Source organism: Zonotrichia leucophrys, chromosome 4 (assembly GCF_028769735.1).
Source record: "Zonotrichia leucophrys gambelii isolate GWCS_2022_RI chromosome 4, RI_Zleu_2.0, whole genome shotgun sequence".
Classification (NCBI taxonomy): Eukaryota; Metazoa; Chordata; class Aves; order Passeriformes; family Passerellidae; genus Zonotrichia; species Zonotrichia leucophrys.
This window is the reverse complement of record NC_088173.1, coordinates 52,458,471-52,480,433: the sequence shown is the minus strand read 5'-3', so window position 1 is coordinate 52,480,433 and position 21,963 is coordinate 52,458,471. Positions and strand designations below refer to the sequence as shown.

Sequence of the window (21,963 nt, the reverse complement as noted above, 5' to 3'; positions counted from 1 at the left end):
ATACAGGAGCTCTTGCTTTAATTCTGAGATGCATGGCCAGGATGAAATATGGCCTAGAACATGGATTTTACATCACACCGATCTTCCAGAGATAGAAAGTGGGCTGTGGAATTTCTGCTTGCTCCTCTGGGAAGCACTCCAAGGGTGCTGGAGCTGGAGGGTTAGTAAAGGGGATGGTTTACCCCAAAACCATGGTGTTTTCCCAAAGCCATACGCCTCCATGGAGACTGGAGGCCCATCCATGGAGGAGGAGGAGGAAGAGGAATTCCATCTGCAGACTTCCTCTGTAGGCACCCAGCAGCTGGATCAGCAACATCTGTTTCTCCAAGATGTGCACAGTGCTGCAATATTACTTTTTCCCAGCATTCCTCCAATGTGTGGTGTTTTTTCATATGCCGAGTATGTCGAGACCATGAATACTTTAGCATGCAGAAGATGTGGAAGGAGGGAAGTTATGTCCATTTGCATGTTTTTTCCCTTCCCTGCCACAGGGACCTGCTGGACTGGGCGAGCACGGTGGGACCTGGGACAAGGGCCTGGGGTGACAGGACACGGGGGATGGCCTTCAGCTGACAGAGGCCAGGTTGGATGGGGTGTTGGGAAGGAATCCTTCCTGTGAGGATGGTGAGGCACTGGCATAAACTGAAGAGTGGCATCATGGGCAAACTCAACAAGCTGAGAAGTTTCTAGAGGATTTTTGGAAAGAAACCCAGAGAATCAGTTGATTCTTGCCAAAATGTGGAACCCGTGCAGCATGGGAAATAATATCCACCCAAGGAACTGAAGGGGTAACCCTGGAGCCACAAAAACTTAGAATCAGTGTCCACCCACTGTGGCTCAGTTCTGGGGGAGGCTGGCAGGGGGAAATGTGCTGCAGGCAAAGCATACTTCTTTGCTTTTATTTTTCTTCCAATAAATCAAGCAGTGTTGGGTGCAGCTCCAAAAGCTTTTTGCCTTTGGGTGGAAAGGGGAGCAGCAGGTAGGTGTGACGCAGGTTTTGCACAGTCACCCAACTGAACCCACCTTAAGCCAACAGAGAGGTGAAAGGTAGCAGTGTTTTGGGGCTGAATCGCTGTTTTCAGACCAGGCAGCACCTCTTTCATAAAAGCATGTCTCTATCCACTCGTGAAGAAGCTGAGACTGGAGGGCTGGCTCCAGAAGCTGCCCCCTCCCCTTGCAGGTCCCAGGTGTTTGTCTTGGCAGGAGGCAGTGTCTGCTGGGCCGGGGCTGGGATGTTAAACTGCGGGAACACAGAGCTCTTGGTGCCTTTCAATAGGGCTTCTATTCAGGTAGGGGCAGGATAGAGCTGTCGGGCACCTGTGATTGTCCAGCGGGAAAAAAGGAGGGATGAGGAGTGGGGGGAGAACCCTGGCAATGTTTTCCAGTTCCATCAATAGAATGGTGAGAAGAAAGTGTTTTCTGGGTTGGTTTGACTGCTGAGTCCTTTGCTGCAGTCCAAGCATTGGTGGGTGGAGAAATCAAGGATGATACTGGCTGAAACAGTGTGGGATGGCACAAGGAACCTCCTGAACTGAACTTCCCACAGGTGGAGAGCCTTGTAAGAGATTTTTCTGCAAGCTGATTGATCCATGTGTGGCCCAAAGTGAGAATTTATCCAGGTATCCTGATTCTGATACTTGGGATAGTTCTCACTTTCCATATATATTCCAGATACGTATTTCTGCACTTAATTTTTAAGGTATATGGAGTGATTGATTCCTTTAGTTTCCATAGAATGGAAATTGAATTTCAGTGGCCTTAAGCTGAAGGATGAAAGGTTTGGATTGGGTACTAGGAAGAAAATGTTCCCTGTGAGGGTGTGAGGCCCTGGCACAGGGTGCCCACAGAAGCTGTGCCTGCCCCTGGATCCCTGGAAGTGATTGAGGTCAGGTTGGACGGGCCTTGGAGCCACTCGGTCTAGTGGAAAGTGTCCCTGCCCATGGCAGGGGGTGAAACAAGTTGGTCTTTAAGGTCCCTGCTGACCCAAACCAGTCCATAATTCCGTGATTCTGTGTGGGAAAGAAGGGGAGTCCATTTTGGATGCTTGGAGGAGATGAAGGTGGAAGCTGAAACCAGACCATGACAGACTCCCTCTTTATTGGACAGACCAAACCTCTGTTGGTCTTCATGAGAGTGAGGGACACTCAGCCTCTCTTGGTCAAATAAAAGCTTCTGCTGCCCTTGTTTTGAAGAATGGAAAGGGGAAGATAAAACATTTGGAGAAATCTCAAGGCTTTGAAATTCTTGATGTACAGATCCTGTCTGCTTGCCTGTGTTGGTGCAGGTGTTGGACTTGATCTTGTTCTTTGAAGCAAGCAGGTTCATCCTCATGAGCAGAGTCTCTCCTGTAAAACAGGACACAGGTAGTTCTCCCTTTTCCCACTGAATTTTTTAGTGTCCTTGGATTGGACAGTAACTGCCTGGCTCTTTGACACAAGCCTGCTTCGCTCTGCTGAGAGCTGTGATCTTCTCATGCTTCCCTTTGAGGCAGAGTCCAACAGCACAGTCCATATTTGCCCCTGTGCGTGACTGAGGGCGTCAAAGTTGGAACCACCTTCTGGAGGGGAAGGGGATTTCGGCATCTTTAGATCCCTGTGTTCATTCCTGATATTTTTCTTGCTTGTTTCTTACTAAGGATGACTATTTCATGTAGCCTCCTGCTGCTGAGCAAGCTCCAACCTGCTTATTAATCTTCTTCCACTTATTGACAGCCTGCTGTGTTTGGAGATGAATGTAGAGCTTTGAACATAATGTTAAGTTTCAATTTTTTAAGCTTATATCTCCCTTTGGAGATATAAGCCTAAAAAATTGAAACTTAACATGACATTAAGTTTCATTTCAGCTCTTCCCAGTGAAGACCCAGCACGTGGTTTTTTCAGATTGCTGTGTATGGCAGAGGGATGTGCAGATCCTGGGACAGAGAGAGAATGTGTGTAATACAAATGAGAGTTCTCATGTGGAGAGATGCAGGGAAGCTCTGTGCATCTTGAATTCCCGTATTGTGTTGCTGGTTTGCTTAAAGCAGCTTTACAGATCTGTTCTCCCCCTGATCAGAGCTGATTTAGGAGAAATAGCTGCTAATTAACTCCTCAGTTCCCCAGGGTGTCACATCAGTGTTTGAAAAACTCTTTCTTTGCTGTACAAAGGCATTAAGGACAGTTTGAAAACATAATTTATAACATTTTCTTCTTTCTGAGAGATTTTGTGTTTTGCAAAGTGTTCCCAATGCAGATACCAGCAGAGTTTGGCATGGAGACTGGGAGCAGAAGGTGAGAGCATCCTCTGGCCTTGTGGTGTTGGCCATGGGATGGCAGGATGGGTTTAACAACCCAAAGCCTTTCCTACTCTCTGGTGATCAGTTTTAGAAGCCCTTGATAATGGATCAGTGTGGCTGCTGAGCAAACTTCCTGACATTTTGAGGGTGGCCTTTCCAAAGCTGGCCTGGCAATTCACTGCCTCACCCACACTGCAAACCGCTAGGAGAGGGGGCATTTGACTTCCTAAAATACTTTTGGAAATCCCACCCATAATGTTTAATACTGAAGGTAAATGTGGCCATTAATGGGCACTTCACAGCTCCCCGTTGTGCTCTCTGAATGAAGGGCTCTTTCCTCTTTCCCTACAAACACCCCATGCATATTTATAGGGAATCATGTTCCCCCTTAAATACTGTTGATTTTGGCTCAGGAAGTGACTCCTTAGTTTAACCTGCCCTTGTAGGTTATTTTCTCAAGGCTTTATATTGTTTCTTATTCCCTTATGCTTGTCTGCATCTTTTACATTTTGGAAGAAAAAAAAAAAGCCTTTTCCAGATTTTGCTTCTTCCATGGACTGTCCAGTAAAGGATAGAAGGTTTGGTGTCTCTGGGAAGCCCTCCTAGGTGGGCTGCCTGGGCCAGACTGGGTTTGGCCTTGCTCCCATGTACCTTTTATTATGAACTCCAGTAGCACTTGCTCTTGCATCTCTCTCACTCCACAGAATTCCCTCTGTTCACTCTGCACCATTTGTTCTGGATTGAGGGAGGTAGGAAGAACTGCAGGGATGAAAGGAATTAATGCTCAGAAGTCATTTAGACAGCTGCAGCTACTGGGGAGCCAAGTAGATGCAGATGGGTGCAGATGGGACCTAGGGCAGGTTTCTTCTTGATTCTCCCCTGGGAGGAGGTGAGTTTGTAGGAAAGCCAAGGGGTCAGTCTAATTCCCTGAGCCTCAGGGCTGAGGTGATGCTGGGAACAGACAGGTTTATTCCAGCCACTATGCCCCAAAGGCTGCTTTTGGATTTTGGTGGTCCTGTTGTCTTCCCTCTTTCACAGGATCTTGAAGACAGCTCTGGAGAACTCCGCAGTAGCGCAGATTCCAACCTGCCTCCTTCAGTGGATGGAAATTTTGAATGTCATTAATTTGGAAGAAAAAAGTAGTAAAATTAATAGCATTCCAAGATTGGAGACTGCTTTCCTGGATTGCTCCATCAATGTGCTTTTGTGGGAAAAAAAATAAATTTCCACTACATACTTTTCTCTTGAAAATCCACCACAGCCTTTTCTCCAAGGGAGCCTTGAAAAATACGTGCTCCGAGCACCTCCCTGGCCATCTCTCTGGCTGGGGGGAGGAAGCACTGGGCTGGCACTGCAGTTTACAGGGAGGATTCACTTGGAAATGCACAGCCTGCTTCTGCCCCTTCGTCTCCATTCATTTGGATAACTTCATGTTCTTTTTGTTGGTGAATATTTTTTTTTGGAAGGGAAAGAAATGTATGGGTTACAGTGGTATTGCAAGCATTTTATGCTTTGTACCTCTTGGTGCTTGTTTTAGAGCCTGGGTCTTCAGGCTCTGAAATGGCATATAGACATGTTTTCTCTCTTCCTTACCAGGCTGGAATGATCAGAACTGATGAGGATGAGTACTTCATTGAGCCTTTGGAGAGAGGAAAGCAGATGGAGGAGGAGAAGGGCAGAATCCACATGGTGTACAGGCGCTCGGCGGTCGCGCAGCATCCTCCCGACGCGCTCCCCGATGTGCACACAGGAGGTACAGTACCCCATGGGGCTGCTTGCAGGGCTATTCCAGGTGACTCCAGCCCATGGAAGCTTTTGGAGGAGGCTGCACAACTCCTGTTTAAAGTTTGGGTCCTGTTTCTTTCTGAGTAATACAAAATTGTGCCAATTGTATTGTTTTCCTCCTGCTGGTTGCTGTGAAAGTGCTCTGAAGGCAGTTGTGTTGATCGGATATATTTTGTCACATCCAAGAATTCCCCTCTGCCTTGAAGATGATGTGGTTGGTCCATCTGAGAATAGTTACTGTGTCTGAGAATAATTATCATTGTGTAGTTTAATCCATTTGCTTGTGTGTCTTTTTAATGTTACACAAATCCTCATAAGCCAAGGCACTGCATATTGAAGGTTGAGGGTTTTGAGGCTCTGGGCTCAGGGTGAAAGACCAGCTCTGCACCCATCAGTGCTCTGGCTTTATTTGAGTATCATCCAGCTTCTCACATTCTCACTGTGTTTATGTTGTGTTCACATGTTGTTGAAACTGCAAAGGGTTTGGGAAATAAAAGAAGTATTTACAATGTACAGAACTGGAGGTCCTTGGCTTTTGGTACCCCAGCAAGGCCATTCCATTTTAGCTCATGAATATGTGGGGAGGTTTAGCCTGGAGAAGAGGAGGTTCAGGGAGACCTTCTCAGAAAGGAGGTCAAAACTCCCTGAATGGAGGTTCAATCTCTTCTCCCAGGTAAAGAGTGACAGGTCAAGAGGATGTGGCCACACATTGCACCAGGGCAGGTTTAGATTGGATATTAGGAAATATTTCTTCATAGAAAGGCTTGTCAAGCCTTGACACAGTCTGCTGAGGGCTGTGGAGGAGTCACCATCCCTGGAAGGATTGAAAAGTCACGTAGATGTGGCACCTGGGGACATGTGTTAGTAGTAGCCTTGGCAGTGCTAGGGGAACAGCTGAGCTCGGTCTTGGAGGGCTTTTCCAACCTGAAGATTCCTGAAGGTTAAAGCAAGATGCCCAAGCCTGTGGAACCTGAGGAAATGTTTGCAGTGGTTGAGTTGTCTGGTTGGTATGAGCTGCACATGAAAATGTTCCTCTTTCTTCTCTGTCCTCACTCCTCCAGCACTGTGCTTGGGCTGGAGGCAGCCATGCAGAGAACGCCCTGCTCACGCTTTGGGAGCTCAGCCAGCACACACAGGAGGCCACATTTGCAGTGACACATGACTCAACAAAACAGCCATTAAAATACAAAAGTACTAAAAATTGTTGCTGTCAATGAAGTCATCACAGAACTGGAAGCAGTGTGACAGCCTTTCTCAGCAGTGACATGGGACATGCTGTATCATGTTTTCCCTACAAGTCACTTTTCTGGGAGGGAAGCTTCCAGCTCTAGCTATGTGGAAGGAGCCTGCAGTCTGACAGGCCATCTGGTATTCCTGCAGGATTTACAGCATTTGGGGGTTGGTTGGACATTGCTCAAACAGTTGGACAGAATGAGTGTAGGAGTTGGAAGTCGAGCAGTGATCCCAGGGCTGAGGAGCATGGATGGGTTCCTACCTGGTGCTCTCATGGAAGTCAGCACACCTCCCCACTTCTCTTTCCCTGTTTCTTTTAGGGCTGTCCCTTTGATGAAGCTCCCCTGAGCTGTCTTAGGTGGGAACCAGAAATGTGGGGTGTTCTAGGGAAGATGTTGGGATGCCTCAAGCTGCTGGATAGTGTGGGTTCAGCTTTCCCACCCTGGAGCAGCACCCTGTGCTGATTTCTGTTGATGGTATCCATGGCTCTGGACAGCCTCTTGAGGGAATGACAGTGGAAATTTGCATGGATTGTTTTCATAATTTGCTTTGTGTGGAGACTGATTTCTTTAGAAGCCTTACATGATACATTCAAGAAATCAGATTGGAAATCCTGCCCCATTCCTTTGGGAAATTTTTGTTTGTGTGTGTGCACAACCAGTTTAGGCCCCTTGAAGTTAGTTAGTTCATTAGTTATTGCCTTTTTATACCTCTGTCTTTTCAGTCATTTTGATGTGAGTAGGATCGCTTGCATATAAATGGACCTGAATATTTGGGGTTTGTTTTGATACCAGGCAATTGTAGATAGTTTTATATCTTCTCTGCTTAGAAAATGCCTCTGCTCTCACTCAGTGGTATCAGGGAAATGTGGATAATTTTCCATATTTTGACAGACTGTTGGCAGGATTGACTATTTCTATGTCATGGGTAATCTGTCTGCTGATTCAGAGGGTCTTGTTTGACTGTATTGCTTGGAATCTGATCTTCCTTCTGCTAGGCGAGGCAGTGCAGGGAAGCAGTAGATCTTGACCACCAAATACTAAAATAATTTCATTAACCCCAAATCCTCCTTAGACTCTGTGGTGTCCATTGGACAGGGTATTTGCTGGTTGGAAGTGCTGGGCTCAGGTTAGTTCCCCTGGACAAAGGAAGCTCTTCCTCTTCTGTGGGGAGGAAGGCAAGGCCTCCCATGGGAAATCCCAGCTATTGAAAAAATACTTAAATGCAGTGGGATGTGACGCTGGCTGTTTGTTTTTAAGCATCTGGGATGAGCACCTGGTCTGGGAATCATATGCCACAGCAGGATAGTGTCCAGAGGTCTCCCTGGGTGTAAATACACATGACAGGCTCCTGCCAGCTTTTCCATGTCAGGTTGTCCTGGGATGACATTTGTAAGCTCCACTTCCCCAGTCGCTTAAGCCTTGATCCTAAAGACACTGAACATCTGCGCTTCTCGTTGGGTTGAGTACTGCAGGTAGTCAGCGTTCATGTTGTGTTACTCCCCTGTAATGTTTCTTAAATCAAAGTAAGACTTGGTTTTATTTAAAAATCATTTTCCTTTGTCCTTAAGGGCAAAAAGGAGCAAAGGCCAAGTCTCCATGTTGGGGGTGAAGGGTCTGAGGGACAGAGAGCGAATGAGCTGTGCAGACAGAGCTGAAAGAAACAGAGCTGTGTATGAGGCTCTCATGTTAAAACATGATTTAAATAAATCCTTACCATTTTCTCACCAAAGCAGGCTTTTACTCAGGAATGGAAGGAAATGCTCTCAGAACAAGCCTGTGGTTGGGAGGTTTTGGAAGTATAACAATGATATTACTCTGGGTAGGATGAAAAGACGCTGCTGTTAATAAGCTGAGAAGCATCACTGAAATGTGTGATCATTAACCCTATTACTTGAAAGCACTCAAGATGCAGCAGAAACAGGCAGAGAACTTGTAGAATTTACAATCAAATTTGCACCTAGGAGTTCTACTGAATTTGGCTCAGTAGTGTGATAAAATAAAACCCAAGCTGTGTTTCAGAAACATAAAAGCCTGATCCAAGTCCGATGGAGTCAGTGGGAACACTCAAACTGACAGCAGTGGGATGATGAGGCAGGGTTTGGATCACATGCTGCTAGAGCTGATAACTGAGTATTGAATTTATCTTTTCTCCTGTTTGTTCACTTATCATTTTTTCTGTGCACTTCTGTGTGGTAGAATGATGACACCCAGCCCTGAGCTGAATGGTTCCACAGTGTGGTAATGTACTCGGAGCTTTCCTCTTTCATCCTCCTCTTCACACTATAGTATTTCTTAAATGACAACCTATTCACCCAGCAAGCACTTGAGATGAAAGTATTTTTGTAATTACTTCCTAACAGTGGGAAACAAGGAGTAGGAGCCTTTATCTCCCAGCTTCCTTTCAGAATTTTCATTTTCCCCAAAGCACCAAAGTGCCTGTGTGTCTGATGGGGTTGCCATGGCGCTGGCCTCGAGTGTCTTTGTCCCAGGTGGGAAACATGTAGGAGGAAGAAATGATTTGGGAATTGCTCCTGGTTGCCTGGGAATGGAACCCTGGAATAGAAGGTAGAAGGGTGGGAAGGCTATTGCCTGCTTGGGAGAGCTCCCTGTGCACTTCCCCAGGCACTGTAGTGGTTCTCAGGGACACTGGTGTGCCGGAGAGTGTCTGAGCTCTTTCTCAGCAGAATTTCTCATGACCTGTGTTCTGGTGGAGGATATTTTTGATGCTGCACAGCCCACCACACAAGTTTGTGCATCAGAACAATGGGGAAGATGGAAATGATTTCTGTGTAGACTCATTACAGCATGTTGTGTAACATCCTCTGTTCAGTATGGACATTCTTGTATAAATACAGCATCCCAGCGTGGTCTGGGTTGGAAGGGACCTTAAGGACCATCTTGCTCCACCCCCTGCCATGGGCAGGGACCCCTTCCACTATCCCAGACTGCTTCAAGGCCCATCCAGCCTGGCCTTGGACACTTGCAGAGATGGGACACCTTCTTTGGGCAGCCTCTGCCAGGGCCTCACAACCCTCAGAGGGAACAATTTCTCCCTAATATGAGGCCAAAAGTCTCTCTCCTGCTATCTGGTAGTCCCCCAAGAAAGGGCCACCAATAACTTGTATTGATGGCAATAACCTGCATTGTCTGAGGACATCCTGTTCTTTGTCCAGCACTAATGGAGTTTTGCTTTTAATTCAGTCTTCTTCTCTTACATTGAAACTGAAATGGATTCTTGGAAGTTCTTCACTGAATGTAGTTTTGCTTAAGGAAATGGTAATCAAATGGAATAGGAAGAGCACATTATGGTGTAAAAGAAAAGGAGTGTTGGTGATGGGTAGCTAGGAAGCAAGGGGAAACACAGACTTTATAGTGAGGAAAAGCTTCCTTTTTTTTTTTTAAGAAAGAAAAGCTTGAGCAGGAGTGGATTCGAAGGTGCTGTGAAGTGACTGGTGTGCTCTGTCTGTGTCGGGGAGGTTGTGCCTGATGATGAGAGCAGGAACATCCATCTGCTTAAGTCGTCTTCTGTTCTTGGCAATAACAAAGGAAAATGATTTTTAAATAAAACCAAGAATAAAGGCTTCATTCCAACTGCAGGCACCCAGCGCCAGAGCAGTAAAACACACAGAAAAATCTGTATGAAGGGAAAATTGAAAAAATGGAGACAGGTCAGTACATTCAGCTTGCAGCCATTCCAAGGCTTGTACCCTTTTCCAACAAAAACTCCCTGTGCCCCCAAATTGCATAGGAGGAAGAAGACTTTCAATAAACAGTGGTGCTGACAGAGAGGAGAGGGTTTTAAATAATGTGTAAGCAGCTGGTCCTGTGCAAAGGAGCCTCTTTGGTGTATAGATGACATTCTCAAGGTAACCTGGGAGAGACATGCCAAGGGGAGGATCACCCTTGTGTGGCCCAGGTAGGACTGAGGTCCCTGGCTCATCTCCACTGCTGGGTTTGATCAGAAGGGTGCACGTGAGATGGTTCAAAGTGCTTTTTATGCACCAGGATATATGTACCAGGATGGCACCCTCTGAGAATATGGGAATGGGAGTCAGAGGAGCTGCCTTAGCAGGGGGAGTTTATGTGAATTAGAGGTCAGAAACTGGAGGAAATGAATCCTCCCACGGTTTGTGGGGGCTGAGGCTTGTTCATGTGTTTCACATGCACATTCTACAAATTTAGGACTGAAATGAGAGCACTGAGAGACTCTGTCACTGGGAGCAGAGAGCCTTGTTTGATTAGTCTGTGTTCTACAGCAGGCTTTTGATGGGAAAATGAGCTAAAACATAGCAGTTTGTGTCATAACATAAAAGACTGATTTCTGTGCTGTAGGACTCTTGCTGGACTTTCTCCTGAATTTTCTGCAGTTTTCGCATTTTTCCCCACTGTGAGACACCTGGTTTTTAATGGGTTTGATGCTCAGTAAATTTATAGGAAGATCCTAGAAACAGCTTAAGAATCCAAGCTGAGGGCAATTTAATTCATTTCTATCTTTGAAAATACCTGGATGAGATGAGATCTCTGGTTTATGACAGGGAAGGAAAATGCATCTGGTGTGTTTTGAAGGAGCAGTTTGGATGCCATGCTCCTGCTTTGGTGGGGTCCATTTGGGGTTACTGTGGACTAATTCTTGCCGTGCCCCATGTATTGCACCAAGATGTCCCAGAGCTTGCTAGCACCCTTCCCTTTACCCCTTCCAAGCATGGTGCAGATGCTGGATGAACTGATCTGTGTGTGGGATGGCACAGAGCTGGGCAGCTGGAGCTGACAGGAGCACGGGTGGAAGGACTGACACGAGAACAGCAGCCTCGTTCTTCACACTGCTCCCAGGGGACTGAGTTTCCTCAGAGCCATATCTGGGTTACACAAGTGCAGAAATCTTTCCAAAATGCAAGAGTAAAACACTGCAGAGTAACAGCATGACCCAGCTGTTGTTTGCTAAGAAAACAGTGTTGTTTTGGTTTTTTATTCCAGAATACCTTGCCTAATCATTCTTTAGAGTATTCCAATAACATGGGACAGGATCAGCCAAATAATTAGGGCTCTGGAGGTTATTAAAAGTCACACAAGTCTGCAGTTAGAGTTGGAAAGGAGGGAACTGATGTCTCAGCGAAGCTGACTTCTTGTGCGTGTTGCTGGAGAGAGGCTGACCTGTGGAACTCTGTGCTGGATTCCACCACATACCATGTGGTTTGGGAGGAGAACCCAGGCAGGGATGAAGAGCTTAAGTGGCTTGTACTCCAGGAGCAGCCCAGGGAAGCGTTTCATTGCTGTGTCTTCCTGTGTAGCATTATTAGCAGGGTCTTTCCTAAGCATTCCCTGGAAAAATCTGAGGACCTAGCCCCAGGAGGATGGCCTTGTGTCTCCTTTGGCATTTTACCTCTCCACCCAGGTAACAAGCAGGCAGCTGCCTCCCAGCAGCCAGTGACGTGCCTACAGGGAAGAGATTTGTCCTTCCCCTTGTTCCTGGCAGCAGACTGGGTCTGTCAGGGGGCTAGAAAGGGTGGGATTTTCTTTCTTCTCCCCTAGTTCTGCGCAGGATGCCCAGCAGTGCACCTAGATACCTGGAGAGGGCTGGGTTCAGACACTGGCATCCTGCACGGAGGACAGGAGTGGTGGGCTGTGAGTGTGTGTGGAAGTGCACACTTGATTAGCAAGCACTCTGTTTTTGTGTGAAATGACTATCCTGTAGCCATTTTTGAAATAACTATGTTCTGTAATCCTAGAGACATCATTTAATAAATCCACACCACCTGGTTAGTGCAGATTAGAATAAAAACTTCCAAATGCACAGATCCTCTTGTGCAAAATCCTAATAATGCCTGAAACAAATTTTCAACTGCAACGGGGTTAAACACAGCGTTAACTGAGCTTTTTTAGTCTCTGCTGGAAACAGTAACAGGTGATGCAAGGAGTTTTGTGCTTTCTTAATAGAGAGCTCTGCTTTTCCTTTCCACTTCTCCTCACTAATAGCTCCAGAGAACATAAAGTCACCATTTCCAGGAGGAATAGTAGTTGTGCTTTTCTCTCCTTGACAATAAATCTGTTAGAGGTATTAAAGTAAGAGGTAGTAGTAGCTCTGTTAATTATTTACAGAAGTCAGATAAGTGGGGGAATAAGTGATGGGTCTGTGGTTGCCCTTGAGCATCAAAATAACCTCTGGACGTGAAGGGTTTGGATGTGTTTCCTCCTTTTCCTTCATTTATTACAGCAGAGGTGCTGCTGTAATCATTTACCAGTTCAGTGTATGCCCTGTTCCCTCCTGTCCAGGCTCTTCTGCGCTGTGTCCAGTGCTGTGAGTGGTATCCTGAGGATTGAGAAGGTCCATGCAGGCAGAGGGTGAAAGTTTGAGTGTCTGGGGATTTCTGCAGTGTGCAGCAGGGTGAGATGGGACACTGGGAGGACATTTCCCCTGTGAGGGGGTGAGGCCCTGGCTCAGGTTGTCCAGAGAGGCTGAGGCTGCCCCATCCCTGGAGGTGTCCGAGACCGGGCTGGATGGGGCTTGGAGCAACCTGGGCTAGTGGAAGATGTAACCCAGGAGAAGAGGACCCTGGGGGAAGAGAAGAAGCTGCTGAGGATGTTCCTTAGGAGCTCTAAATGGAGCTTGAGCACAATCACTGGGGATGGCTGCAGGCTACTCTGCCAAACAGGGACGGACTTTTCACTTAGGTCTTGGTCTTGCTGACCAAGTTAGGGAGCTAATTAGGAGCCAGCCACATTAGTGTCCTTTTCTTCTTTTGTTTCTGGATGGAGATTTTCATTTGCCTTTGACTGCCTGTGAATTGATGATGAAGATTCTTTGTGAGCTTTTTTCCCCCCCTTGCTTAGGGCAGAAAGGAAGCTTGGGCCAACCCATGGTCAAACTGAGTTCTGCTCTTCCATGTTTCCTCATGACATGGAGCAGATATCTCAAACTCTACTTAAAAATCACTTGTTGAACGGGAAAAATGCAGCTGCTGCTTCTAGACTGAGAGCAGTTCCAAGTATATCCCTTGCTTTCATTTGATCTGTGGAAAAACCTCTTTTGAAAAGTCCTGAGAAGTACCTCAGAGTGAAAGGGCAACTCAGGGTATACTCAGAGTATACTCTATGGCTTATGGAGAAACACTAATTAATATCATCACAGATGATGTCACTAGTAGTATCATGGATGTTGTTGATTTTCAGCAAAAGCCCTGTATGCCATAGATCTATGATGGCAGTAAAAATCCAGTTAATAAAATAATTTGCTACCTTATTTATTTACTTTTTGAATGCTCAGTTCTACCGAATAGGCAGTGAGTATCCAGAAACTATGTAATTAATTTTTTTATCTGTTTTAAGTAGTTTGTCCTAAAGAGTCCTTGAAAATGCACTACCTTATCCCTGGGTTCTGCTCAGGTTCTTCCATAGCCAGCTCCATGTTCTTTTTATTCCTGATCACAAGTGAATTTGCAAACAGATGAATTTGAGCCTCTGCTTTAGTCGTTTAATGGTATTTTTCAATTTGCTTTTACAGGGTTGATTCTTGATTTATTTCAAGCCCCTTTTCTAAATCAGAGTTTTCCTTGCCAAGAATAAGTAACAATATAGTTTCATTACTTCGAGCGCTTCAAAGCTTCCAAGTTTCTGATGCTGAGATTTACTACTAGAAGTAAAAATCAGTCTTCCTTTAGTTAACAGTGCTCTTTAAAAGGGAACACAAAGGAAGATAAATCAATTAAAAGTGTCTGTTCTTTGAGGGCTCAGGCAGCACTGTGCCATGTTGTGGGGGTTGATTAGACACTTGGTTTAACTGGAGGAAGGCTGATGAAGTTCTGACCTGCTCAGATCTGCTTCCTTTGCTCTTTGTCAAACATGCTCTATTTTTTTTTTTTTTTTTTTTTTTTTTGCTGGCAAGACAGAATCATCATTCATATTTATTTTTTTGCATCTGAAGTTTGTCAGGCTGCTTGGAAAAATGGGACAATGAAAGCCATCTGGGCATCCCATCCACTTCCATTTGGAAACATCTGCCTCATTACTAGGAACATCTCACCAGCACTGCAGTGAACAGATGTGCTCCCTTTCCATCTCCAGGCTCACTTAGAATTTCTGATAGTGAGAGAAATTCAACAGGCACTAAATCCCAAATGCCTGTTTCTTGACCAGGCCCTCTAATATCCCTTATTTGGGATATTTGTTCCCGTGTAAAGGAGAACCCTGTGGCATTTGAGGGAGGGGGCAACGGGAAAAGGCAGCAATGTCTCCTGCAGGTCATTCCCTGTCTGTGTCTGTGGGGCTTAAGGCTGAGCACTTGTATGCTTGAGCCTTTGCCACGCAGGTTGACTCGCAGCTGTTCATCAGATGTAAGGCTCTGTGGAAATCCAGAGTCCTCTGCCTGAAGCAGCCCTGTCTCCCTTCTTAAAGCCTTAAGAAATTAGAGTTTAAATTTCTTTAAAGGGAGAGAATTCCCTGCATGGAATTCACCATTCCTTTTCTGAACCTCACAGGTGATGGCACAGTGTGCAGGTATTCCAGCTGCCAGTATCTCCACCTGGCTCCACACTTTGCAGTCCCTCTGCAGGTTTCCAATGAGAGTGATGAGGCGCTGGCACAGGTAAAAGATAGAATTGTGTCTGCAGTGCCAGGGAAGCTGAGGCAGAAGCTGGAAAGCCAGGGGGAAACTGGAAGGCTGTGCTGCTGGACAGTGAGTTCCCAGGTGCTTTTCTGTGGAAGAGCAGAACTGGACAACCAAGAGCATCTGTGAAACCTTTTAGGTACTTGGGACATAACAAGCTGCTTTCAGCATCTTCTGTGGAGGCTTATTTGGAGTGACAATGATATTTACAACTGGGGTGGGATATTCAAAGACACTGCAGGCTATTACCCCTACTAGAAGTGGGTAAGTTGATGCCCACAGTTTGGAGGTGACTGTTCCACAGTGGCAGAGCTTCTATCCAAATCAAACTTCCCGAGTCCCTCGCTAATGGCTCGGGTGTTATTTGTTTTTTCAGGATTTTCGGGGCAGCAGTGTGGTGATCTTTGTGCTCAGCTGGGTTTTTAAAGCTGCTTGTCCCGACCCAAGACTTTGTGCAGATCAGCCTGGGATTTTGGGACACCCCCTTCCTCTGTGCATGTGCTGTCTGGGTAGAATGGCCGTGTACATATTTTCACTGTTATCTTGGACACTCTCATGGTCCATGGACTGTTGGGAAATAGCTTGGGCTTGGAGACATTTGTTGCTCTTGGAATGCTGACTTACAGTGCATTCATGGAAAAAAAAGCAGGAGCCCGAGTTCAACAGCATTCAGTGACAGTTTATAGTTGGAGCTTTTCCTTTATATTTATGCCAGTGGAATTTTGAGAAATGGCTGAAATTCCATGTGGCGAGAAAGAGAGGCTTATTATCCGTGACTAACGCTTGGATACACTTTTTAAAATTGGTATTATTTGCTGTTGTGCCACTTCTACTCTTCTGCTCCATTGGTTCATTCTGTTGTCTCCCAGTTTTGAACAAGCTTTCTCTCACCTTGGGCTGCCACTCTCACATCATTCCCACTGCCTTCCTCCTTTGGGAGTTCAGCCTGGGATCAGGGCCGGGCTGAGCTCACCTTTGTGTTCGTTAGGGGTTGAATCCAAGATGAGGGCTCTGCATTTTTGCATGACAGGATTGAAAATAGCACTCTTTCTCACTGCATTTTCTGCAACACAATATTTGACTAAGCATTTCTTCTTTGTAGTTCTAAGACATTAAATTTATTACTTAGCTGGAGAGATCCTTTGATGTGTCTAAACTGAACACTTGGGCTGTTTTCCTTCCTTTTGCAGAGGAGAACTGTCTCCTGTTTGTCATATTTCTAGTCAGACCCACTGTATATTCAGTGGAAAATTCTTCCTAAATCTTCTCCCCTCTCAGGTTCTTCTCCTTTTTATTATTGTGCTTTTCCTCACTGTCTCTGTTAGCTTTCTACCAGACTGGAGGGCTCATTAAAGCAACACTGTGCAGGAAATGGAGAGAGGTGCAAGAATGGAGCCCTGCTCGCCAGAGAGGGAAAGTTGGCAGCTCTCCTCTGACAGGAAAATTCCTTGGATTTGAGGAGCAGCTTCATTGAGGGAGTGCTACTGAAGGGACATGAAACCCTTGGTCCAGTGTCATTCCACAAATAAATAGCATTTGGATACACACACATTGTGATGAGGTTCCAGCAGTAACCTTCCAATTTATTTGAATTAATTTGTATGTGGGAGTTGGAAATTTATGTTTTGCCTGAGTGTTCTTGAGTGTCAGGAGGGAGAAGGTGGGCTCTGGATAGAAAGAAGTACTAATTCCCTGTGGAAGATGTTTCCAGCAGACCTCACCTCCCATGGCAGACTGCAGGGATGAACCTTGCTGAAAAACTCCTTCTCCTTAGTCACAGCTTTTTCAAGAGAAGCAGTCCTTGAAAGAATGGTCTTTCAGGTCAGAACAGGAGAATTTATGATTCTGACTCTGTGCTATTTTGGACTGGATGGGGATGGGGAAAAGGAGAGGGGAATGATCAAAATATCCTGTGTGGAAACAGTGCGAGTTAGATTCATAACACATCTGTGCGAGGTGCAGGCGAGGCTGGCACGCTCGGAGGAATTTGGTGAGGTGGAAAGGAAAAAAAAGTGCTTCGTTGTGTAAGAGTCTATATGAAAAAAGGAAAGTATAAAGGGGGGTGGATCCATAATGAAAAAAATCTGTGTTGGTTTCTGAGGGCCGGCATTTGGGCCTTGCAGAAAACTCTTTCCCCCAAAGAATGACCGCAGGAAAGTGGAGATGGGACCCTCTTGTTTGCAGACCAGTGCTGTGGTGTGGCAGTGAAAATCAACCCTCCCAAGCTGCCTCTTTGCTGGGTTTTTTCCCTAAAAATAGTGAGATGTCAGTATGTCTAATGTCAGGCTGTGTGGTTTTTGTAAGTGTATCACACTTACTCCATGTAATTATAGGCAGAGCTGTGGGTAGATGAGGTTCTGCTCCGTAAGGAATTGTGAGAATTGAGAGCTGGCTTTTACTTCAGGGCTATTCTCTCCCTGTCAGCCCTTCCAGTTTTAAAATCCTCCCTTCCAGAAAATGCTTGCCTGGGAGACAGCAGAGGCTTTGACTGCCTTTCTGTGATTTCTCATAATCTGCCTGTGTGTCACTGAATATTATTTTTCAACAAAGAATGAGAATTTATTGACCCAGCACAGCTAGCTGGAATATGTTTATGATCACTCCATGTGTGTTTTTATTCCTCCAAAAAAAATTACTCCTTAATCATTAATTCAGTCAGTTCTTGTGTGCAAGTTAATTAAAATATTAAGGATTTCAGCTGGAGATAGGGTTAATGGGCAAATTAAACTCTGCAAAACTTCAGGTTTACGTACCTTACCAGCTAAATCTTGTAATGCGGTGAGTATATCCAAATGCAGTGTATGTGTATCATAGGATGGTAGAACCCCGGGGTGTTTGGGGTGGGAAGGGGACCCTGATGTGTGCAGCCATGGCTCTGCTGCTGCCTGGCAGTCGGCTGCAGCTGTGGAGGAGCTGTGCTGGGACATGGCCACTGTCACTGCAGGTGCACTGCTCCCAAAGCTGCTGCACTTGGTCCTCTCAGAAGGTCAGAATCCACTCAGTGCCAAGTGAGCAATTAGGGACAATCATGGTCTCAGCTCCATGAAGGGAGGAGGGGGGCAGGAAGGCCCTGGGAGGAGGTGCCCCATTGTCACAGGCCCGCACACTTTGTGACTCACTGGCACTGCCAGGGCGTTTGAAGTGCCCTTTGTCTCTGTAATAAGGGCTGCATAAATATTGTCCCACAGTTTTTTCCAGTGTTACACACTCAGTTATTCCTTTTATGTGAGTGATTACTGTGAATTCCATTTTCCTGTCTCCTTGAAACACTGGTGTCAGCAGAAGCCATGGGATAGCTGAGTCTTGCCTGTGGTGTTCACATCCTTGGTTCCCTCCTGTGCCAGTGGCCGTGCGAGGGAATCACACCGAGGGTGCTGAACAATAATTTTGCCTTCTATACCCATTCATTCTGTTTAGAATGGAACCAGGCCCAGCTATTCTTCCTGTTCTGTGTCTTCTGTGAACCTTCTGTGAGAGGGGGAAAGAAGTGGCTTAAGGCCCAGGAAATTCAGAAATCTCCTTTGATTTCTTTATGTGCAGTACTCCTGGCTTTGGCACTTGGACAGAACTTCATCTCTTCCCTTCTCCATTTCTCATTTGGCTTTTTAGACTTCAGGTGTTGGGTGGCTGGACTTGAGACTCTTAAAGGTCCTTTCCAACCTTAACAATTCCATGATGCTGTTTTATTGTAACAGGTCACATGTTCACTCCAGCCAGTGACCTCTAGATGGATTATCCAGATTCCAAAGCTCCATCACACAGACAGGCCAGGGGAGAGCTGCCAAGGCAGCAGGCAGCACCCAGATCCCAGTGTTAACTTGTCCCTAATTTGTTGTGGTAGTGGTCTCCTCTGACTCTCAGAGGTTCGTGAGAACTTGGAGCAAGTCACTGGGAAGCGTGTTTGTGTCTCTTTCATTTACAGAAGGAAACATTTAAAGTGCCTCTTTGCTTTTTCCACTGTTGCCACCACAGTGTCCTTCAGCATTTTTGTAGTAGCAAAAAGGGTGTTGCTGTACCCCACCTTGTCCCCACTGGCGTTCTCCCCTTGGATTTTTACAATGTGTTTTCGCTGCTGGTCATCACTGCAATGGAAAAGCTTGGCGGACTCAGCTGCTCGTGGCTCTGCTCTCCAGCTGGACAGCAGTTCTGCCCTTCACACAGGCTCTTTGGCTTCTCCATAGGCAGGAGAGAGCAAACCTGTCCTAGAGAAGGGCAGAGATTCCTTGCTGAGATTTCCCCTTGCATGGTTGCTGGTGGGAGAGCTTTCCCCTTGGTGTGGATCAGAGCAGAAGTCCTCCGATGCAGGGATTTTGCATCCTTTGTGGGGCTGCAGCAGCGCCACATGTGGGGTATTTAGGTGAAGTATCACATTGTGCATTGCCCAAGTCCTTCCTCAGCAGCTGCCAAGCTTCATCCCTCATTCCCAGGGGCTCGGGAGGATGGTGTGTGTGTGTGCTGTGTGAGCAAGGCCAGCTCCCTGCTCAGAATAATCCCCTGCTCAGGGAGCCGGGCTGTGTCCCGGTGTCCCGCTGCTGTGTCTGGACAGTGTTCAGGCTTTGCTGACTCCCGGAGGCTTAGGGCAGATCAAGGGGTGATCAGAGGGTAATTGCTGCTGGCAGTGGGCACTGGGCTGCTTGCTGAGCCCTTGCCAAGGGCTGTGGCTGGGCCTGCAGAGGATCACCAGCCAGGCTGTGTCCTCTCGCACGGTTCCTGTGGCAGCAAAAGGTCCCACATGTTTAGGAACACATTCCTTACACAGCTTTTAAAAACAAGCAGCTGCATGTAAACACAGCTCTGCCTTTATCCCAAAGAAATGAGTAACCCAAGGAATAGTTAGTGCCCTCACTGTGGAAACTGCTCCCATTTGCCCCAGTCTTTGCCACTGAATATTCACTTAGTGTCTTTTCCCTGGAAGCTGTGGCTGCCCCATCCCTGGAAGTGTCCAAGCCAGGATGGATGGGGCTTGGACAGCCTTTTCTAGTAGATGTTCCTGCCTGTGGCCAGGAGGCAGAAGGAGATGGGCTTCAAGCTCCCTTCCAAGGCAAACCATTCCATGGGTGTATGAAATAGGAAGCTTGGCTCCTGCTGTGCTTTCAGCCAGCTGGCAGAAGCTGGGTCAGATGCCAAGGAGTAAGGAGTGAGAGATAATGACTTCGTTCATGAGCACTGGGGGCACTGCATCTCTGCCAGAGCAGCTTCCTCCAGCACTGGAAGCTCACAGTAGTGCTCTGGTGCTGAAAATACCTGCTTAAAGACTTTAGACCCTGGAATGCCTGTGAAGCCTGTTGGGATCTCAGGGGAACTGCCCAAAAACGCAGACAGCTCAGGCCATCCGGCATTTGTTCTGAATAAGTTCTGAATTAGCAGATAAATTATGAATGCAACCTGTGCTTTCAGAATGTAGTGGATACCCCCCTTTCTGGATTGCTCTGTCCTTTTACAGTGCATTATTCCAGTTAGGAATCCAAGGATGCTTTAAGAGTACTCCTTTGTGAAGTAAAAGTGATTTCTGGGTTGATGAAATGGTACATGAAGGCATGAGTGCTTTTGAGGTTGTTAATGCAGAGCTCTCTCGTGTTCCTGGGTGAGTGTCTGACTGGAAAGTCATGGATTCAATGCTCTTCAGAGCTGGAAACTTTGGGAATAAAGCCTGGCCACTCTGAGCTGTAAAATCAAGCCCTCCCATACCCAAACTGGGTTTGGTTCCAGCAGCCCAGGTACCCCAGGTGTGCTCCTCAGCACTGGGCCAGGCTGCTCATTGTTGCTGACTTACTTTTTCTCATCTGCAAACCAAATTTCAGAGCCTCTACAGATGCTTTTTCCATACTTTCGGACATTGATACAGGTGATGATTTTGCAAACTGGAACTTCTTTTTCTTTTTATTTTTCACCTTTTAATGCAGCTGTGTTTGAAGGGCACCATTGATATTGAATCAAAGAACTTGATGTGGTGTAAAGTGAAAAAGGGATAGCTTTGCTTGGTTTATTGTGTCCAATATGTGACCTGCAGGCCTCTCCATGTCATCTGTTTCTGTGGAAGCACCAGCAGAAGGTGTCGCTCAGGTCTCCTAAAATGCCAGACCCAAATGCTCAAGTCTTCCTCAAATGTCCAAAAAAATCCTGGCCTTTACCCAACAGAATGTTCTCCTGGGATTAAAGAGAAAAATTCAGTTTACTGCTATTAAAGGCTCTGAGCTACATGTGTAAGTTGCTAAAGTGAAGGAAGAGTGACACCATGTAATAATGTCTTGGTAAAAGACCTGGGATTTTCAAGAGACTGTTTTTAATACATTTTCATACTTCAAAATTCAGGGTCAAAGCCAGACTCCAGCTCTACCCATAATTAGGTTTTTTAAATAATGGCATGTAGTAAATATATATTTTTAACCTGTTCTTAAAAAAAATCCACAAACAAAACTAACCACAAAATCACCTGTACCTCCAAAATAAAATTATGATGCAATTCTTGCTATATATATGTAGAGAGAGACAATTAATTAAAGAAATGAGGAATGGGGGAATGTCTTGCTCCTGGGAAAGCAGGAATTCCAGGAGACATGGATAGTAGTTCCAGGATAACTACCTATTGGCTGAGTTGGCTGTTAGGGCTAAAGCCCAGCTAAAAATAAGGTGCAGAGCAGATGAGGCAGGGCAAGGCCGGGCAAGCCCCGAGGCCGAGTTAAGCCAGCCTGGAGCTGTGATTGCTGTTAGTGCTGGCCAGGCAAGGGGCTGTGCAGGGAGCAGCCTCTGTGGCTTCTCCTCTGCTTGTCCTGTGCCCTCCCTCAGCTTTGGATTATTAGAGGGCAATAGCTTTATTCCAGACAAGTTCCATTTGATCCTGAGCTTTCCTCCTCTTCTTTTGATTGTATGTTGGAGCCTCACAGCAGCAGTTCCGCCCCTACTAAATGTCCATGGATCCAAAAGCACTTTCACCACAAATCAGGTGAGTGCAGAGCTGTTGCAGGCTGTCCAGGGAGTGTGTCAGGCGTGTCCTCCAGCACTGAGAGCTCTGGAACAGGCTGGCATTCCTCTTTGCTGTTTGTTTCTGGTCGTGGGATGGAAAAAGAACA

General features: G+C 46.2%; 1 protein-coding gene across 1 annotated transcript in view; it reads left to right on the top strand.

Annotated features, from left to right (window-relative positions):
* ADAMTS3 (ADAM metallopeptidase with thrombospondin type 1 motif 3) overlaps window positions 1-21,963 on the top strand; it is a 56,578-nt gene that overhangs the window by 15,249 nt on the left and 19,366 nt on the right. Inside the window, exon 4 of the mRNA XM_064711694.1 lies at window positions 4,871-5,027. Coding sequence (XP_064567764.1) covers window positions 4,871-5,027 — 157 coding nt within the window. The remainder of the gene's footprint in view (window positions 1-4,870; window positions 5,028-21,963) is intronic.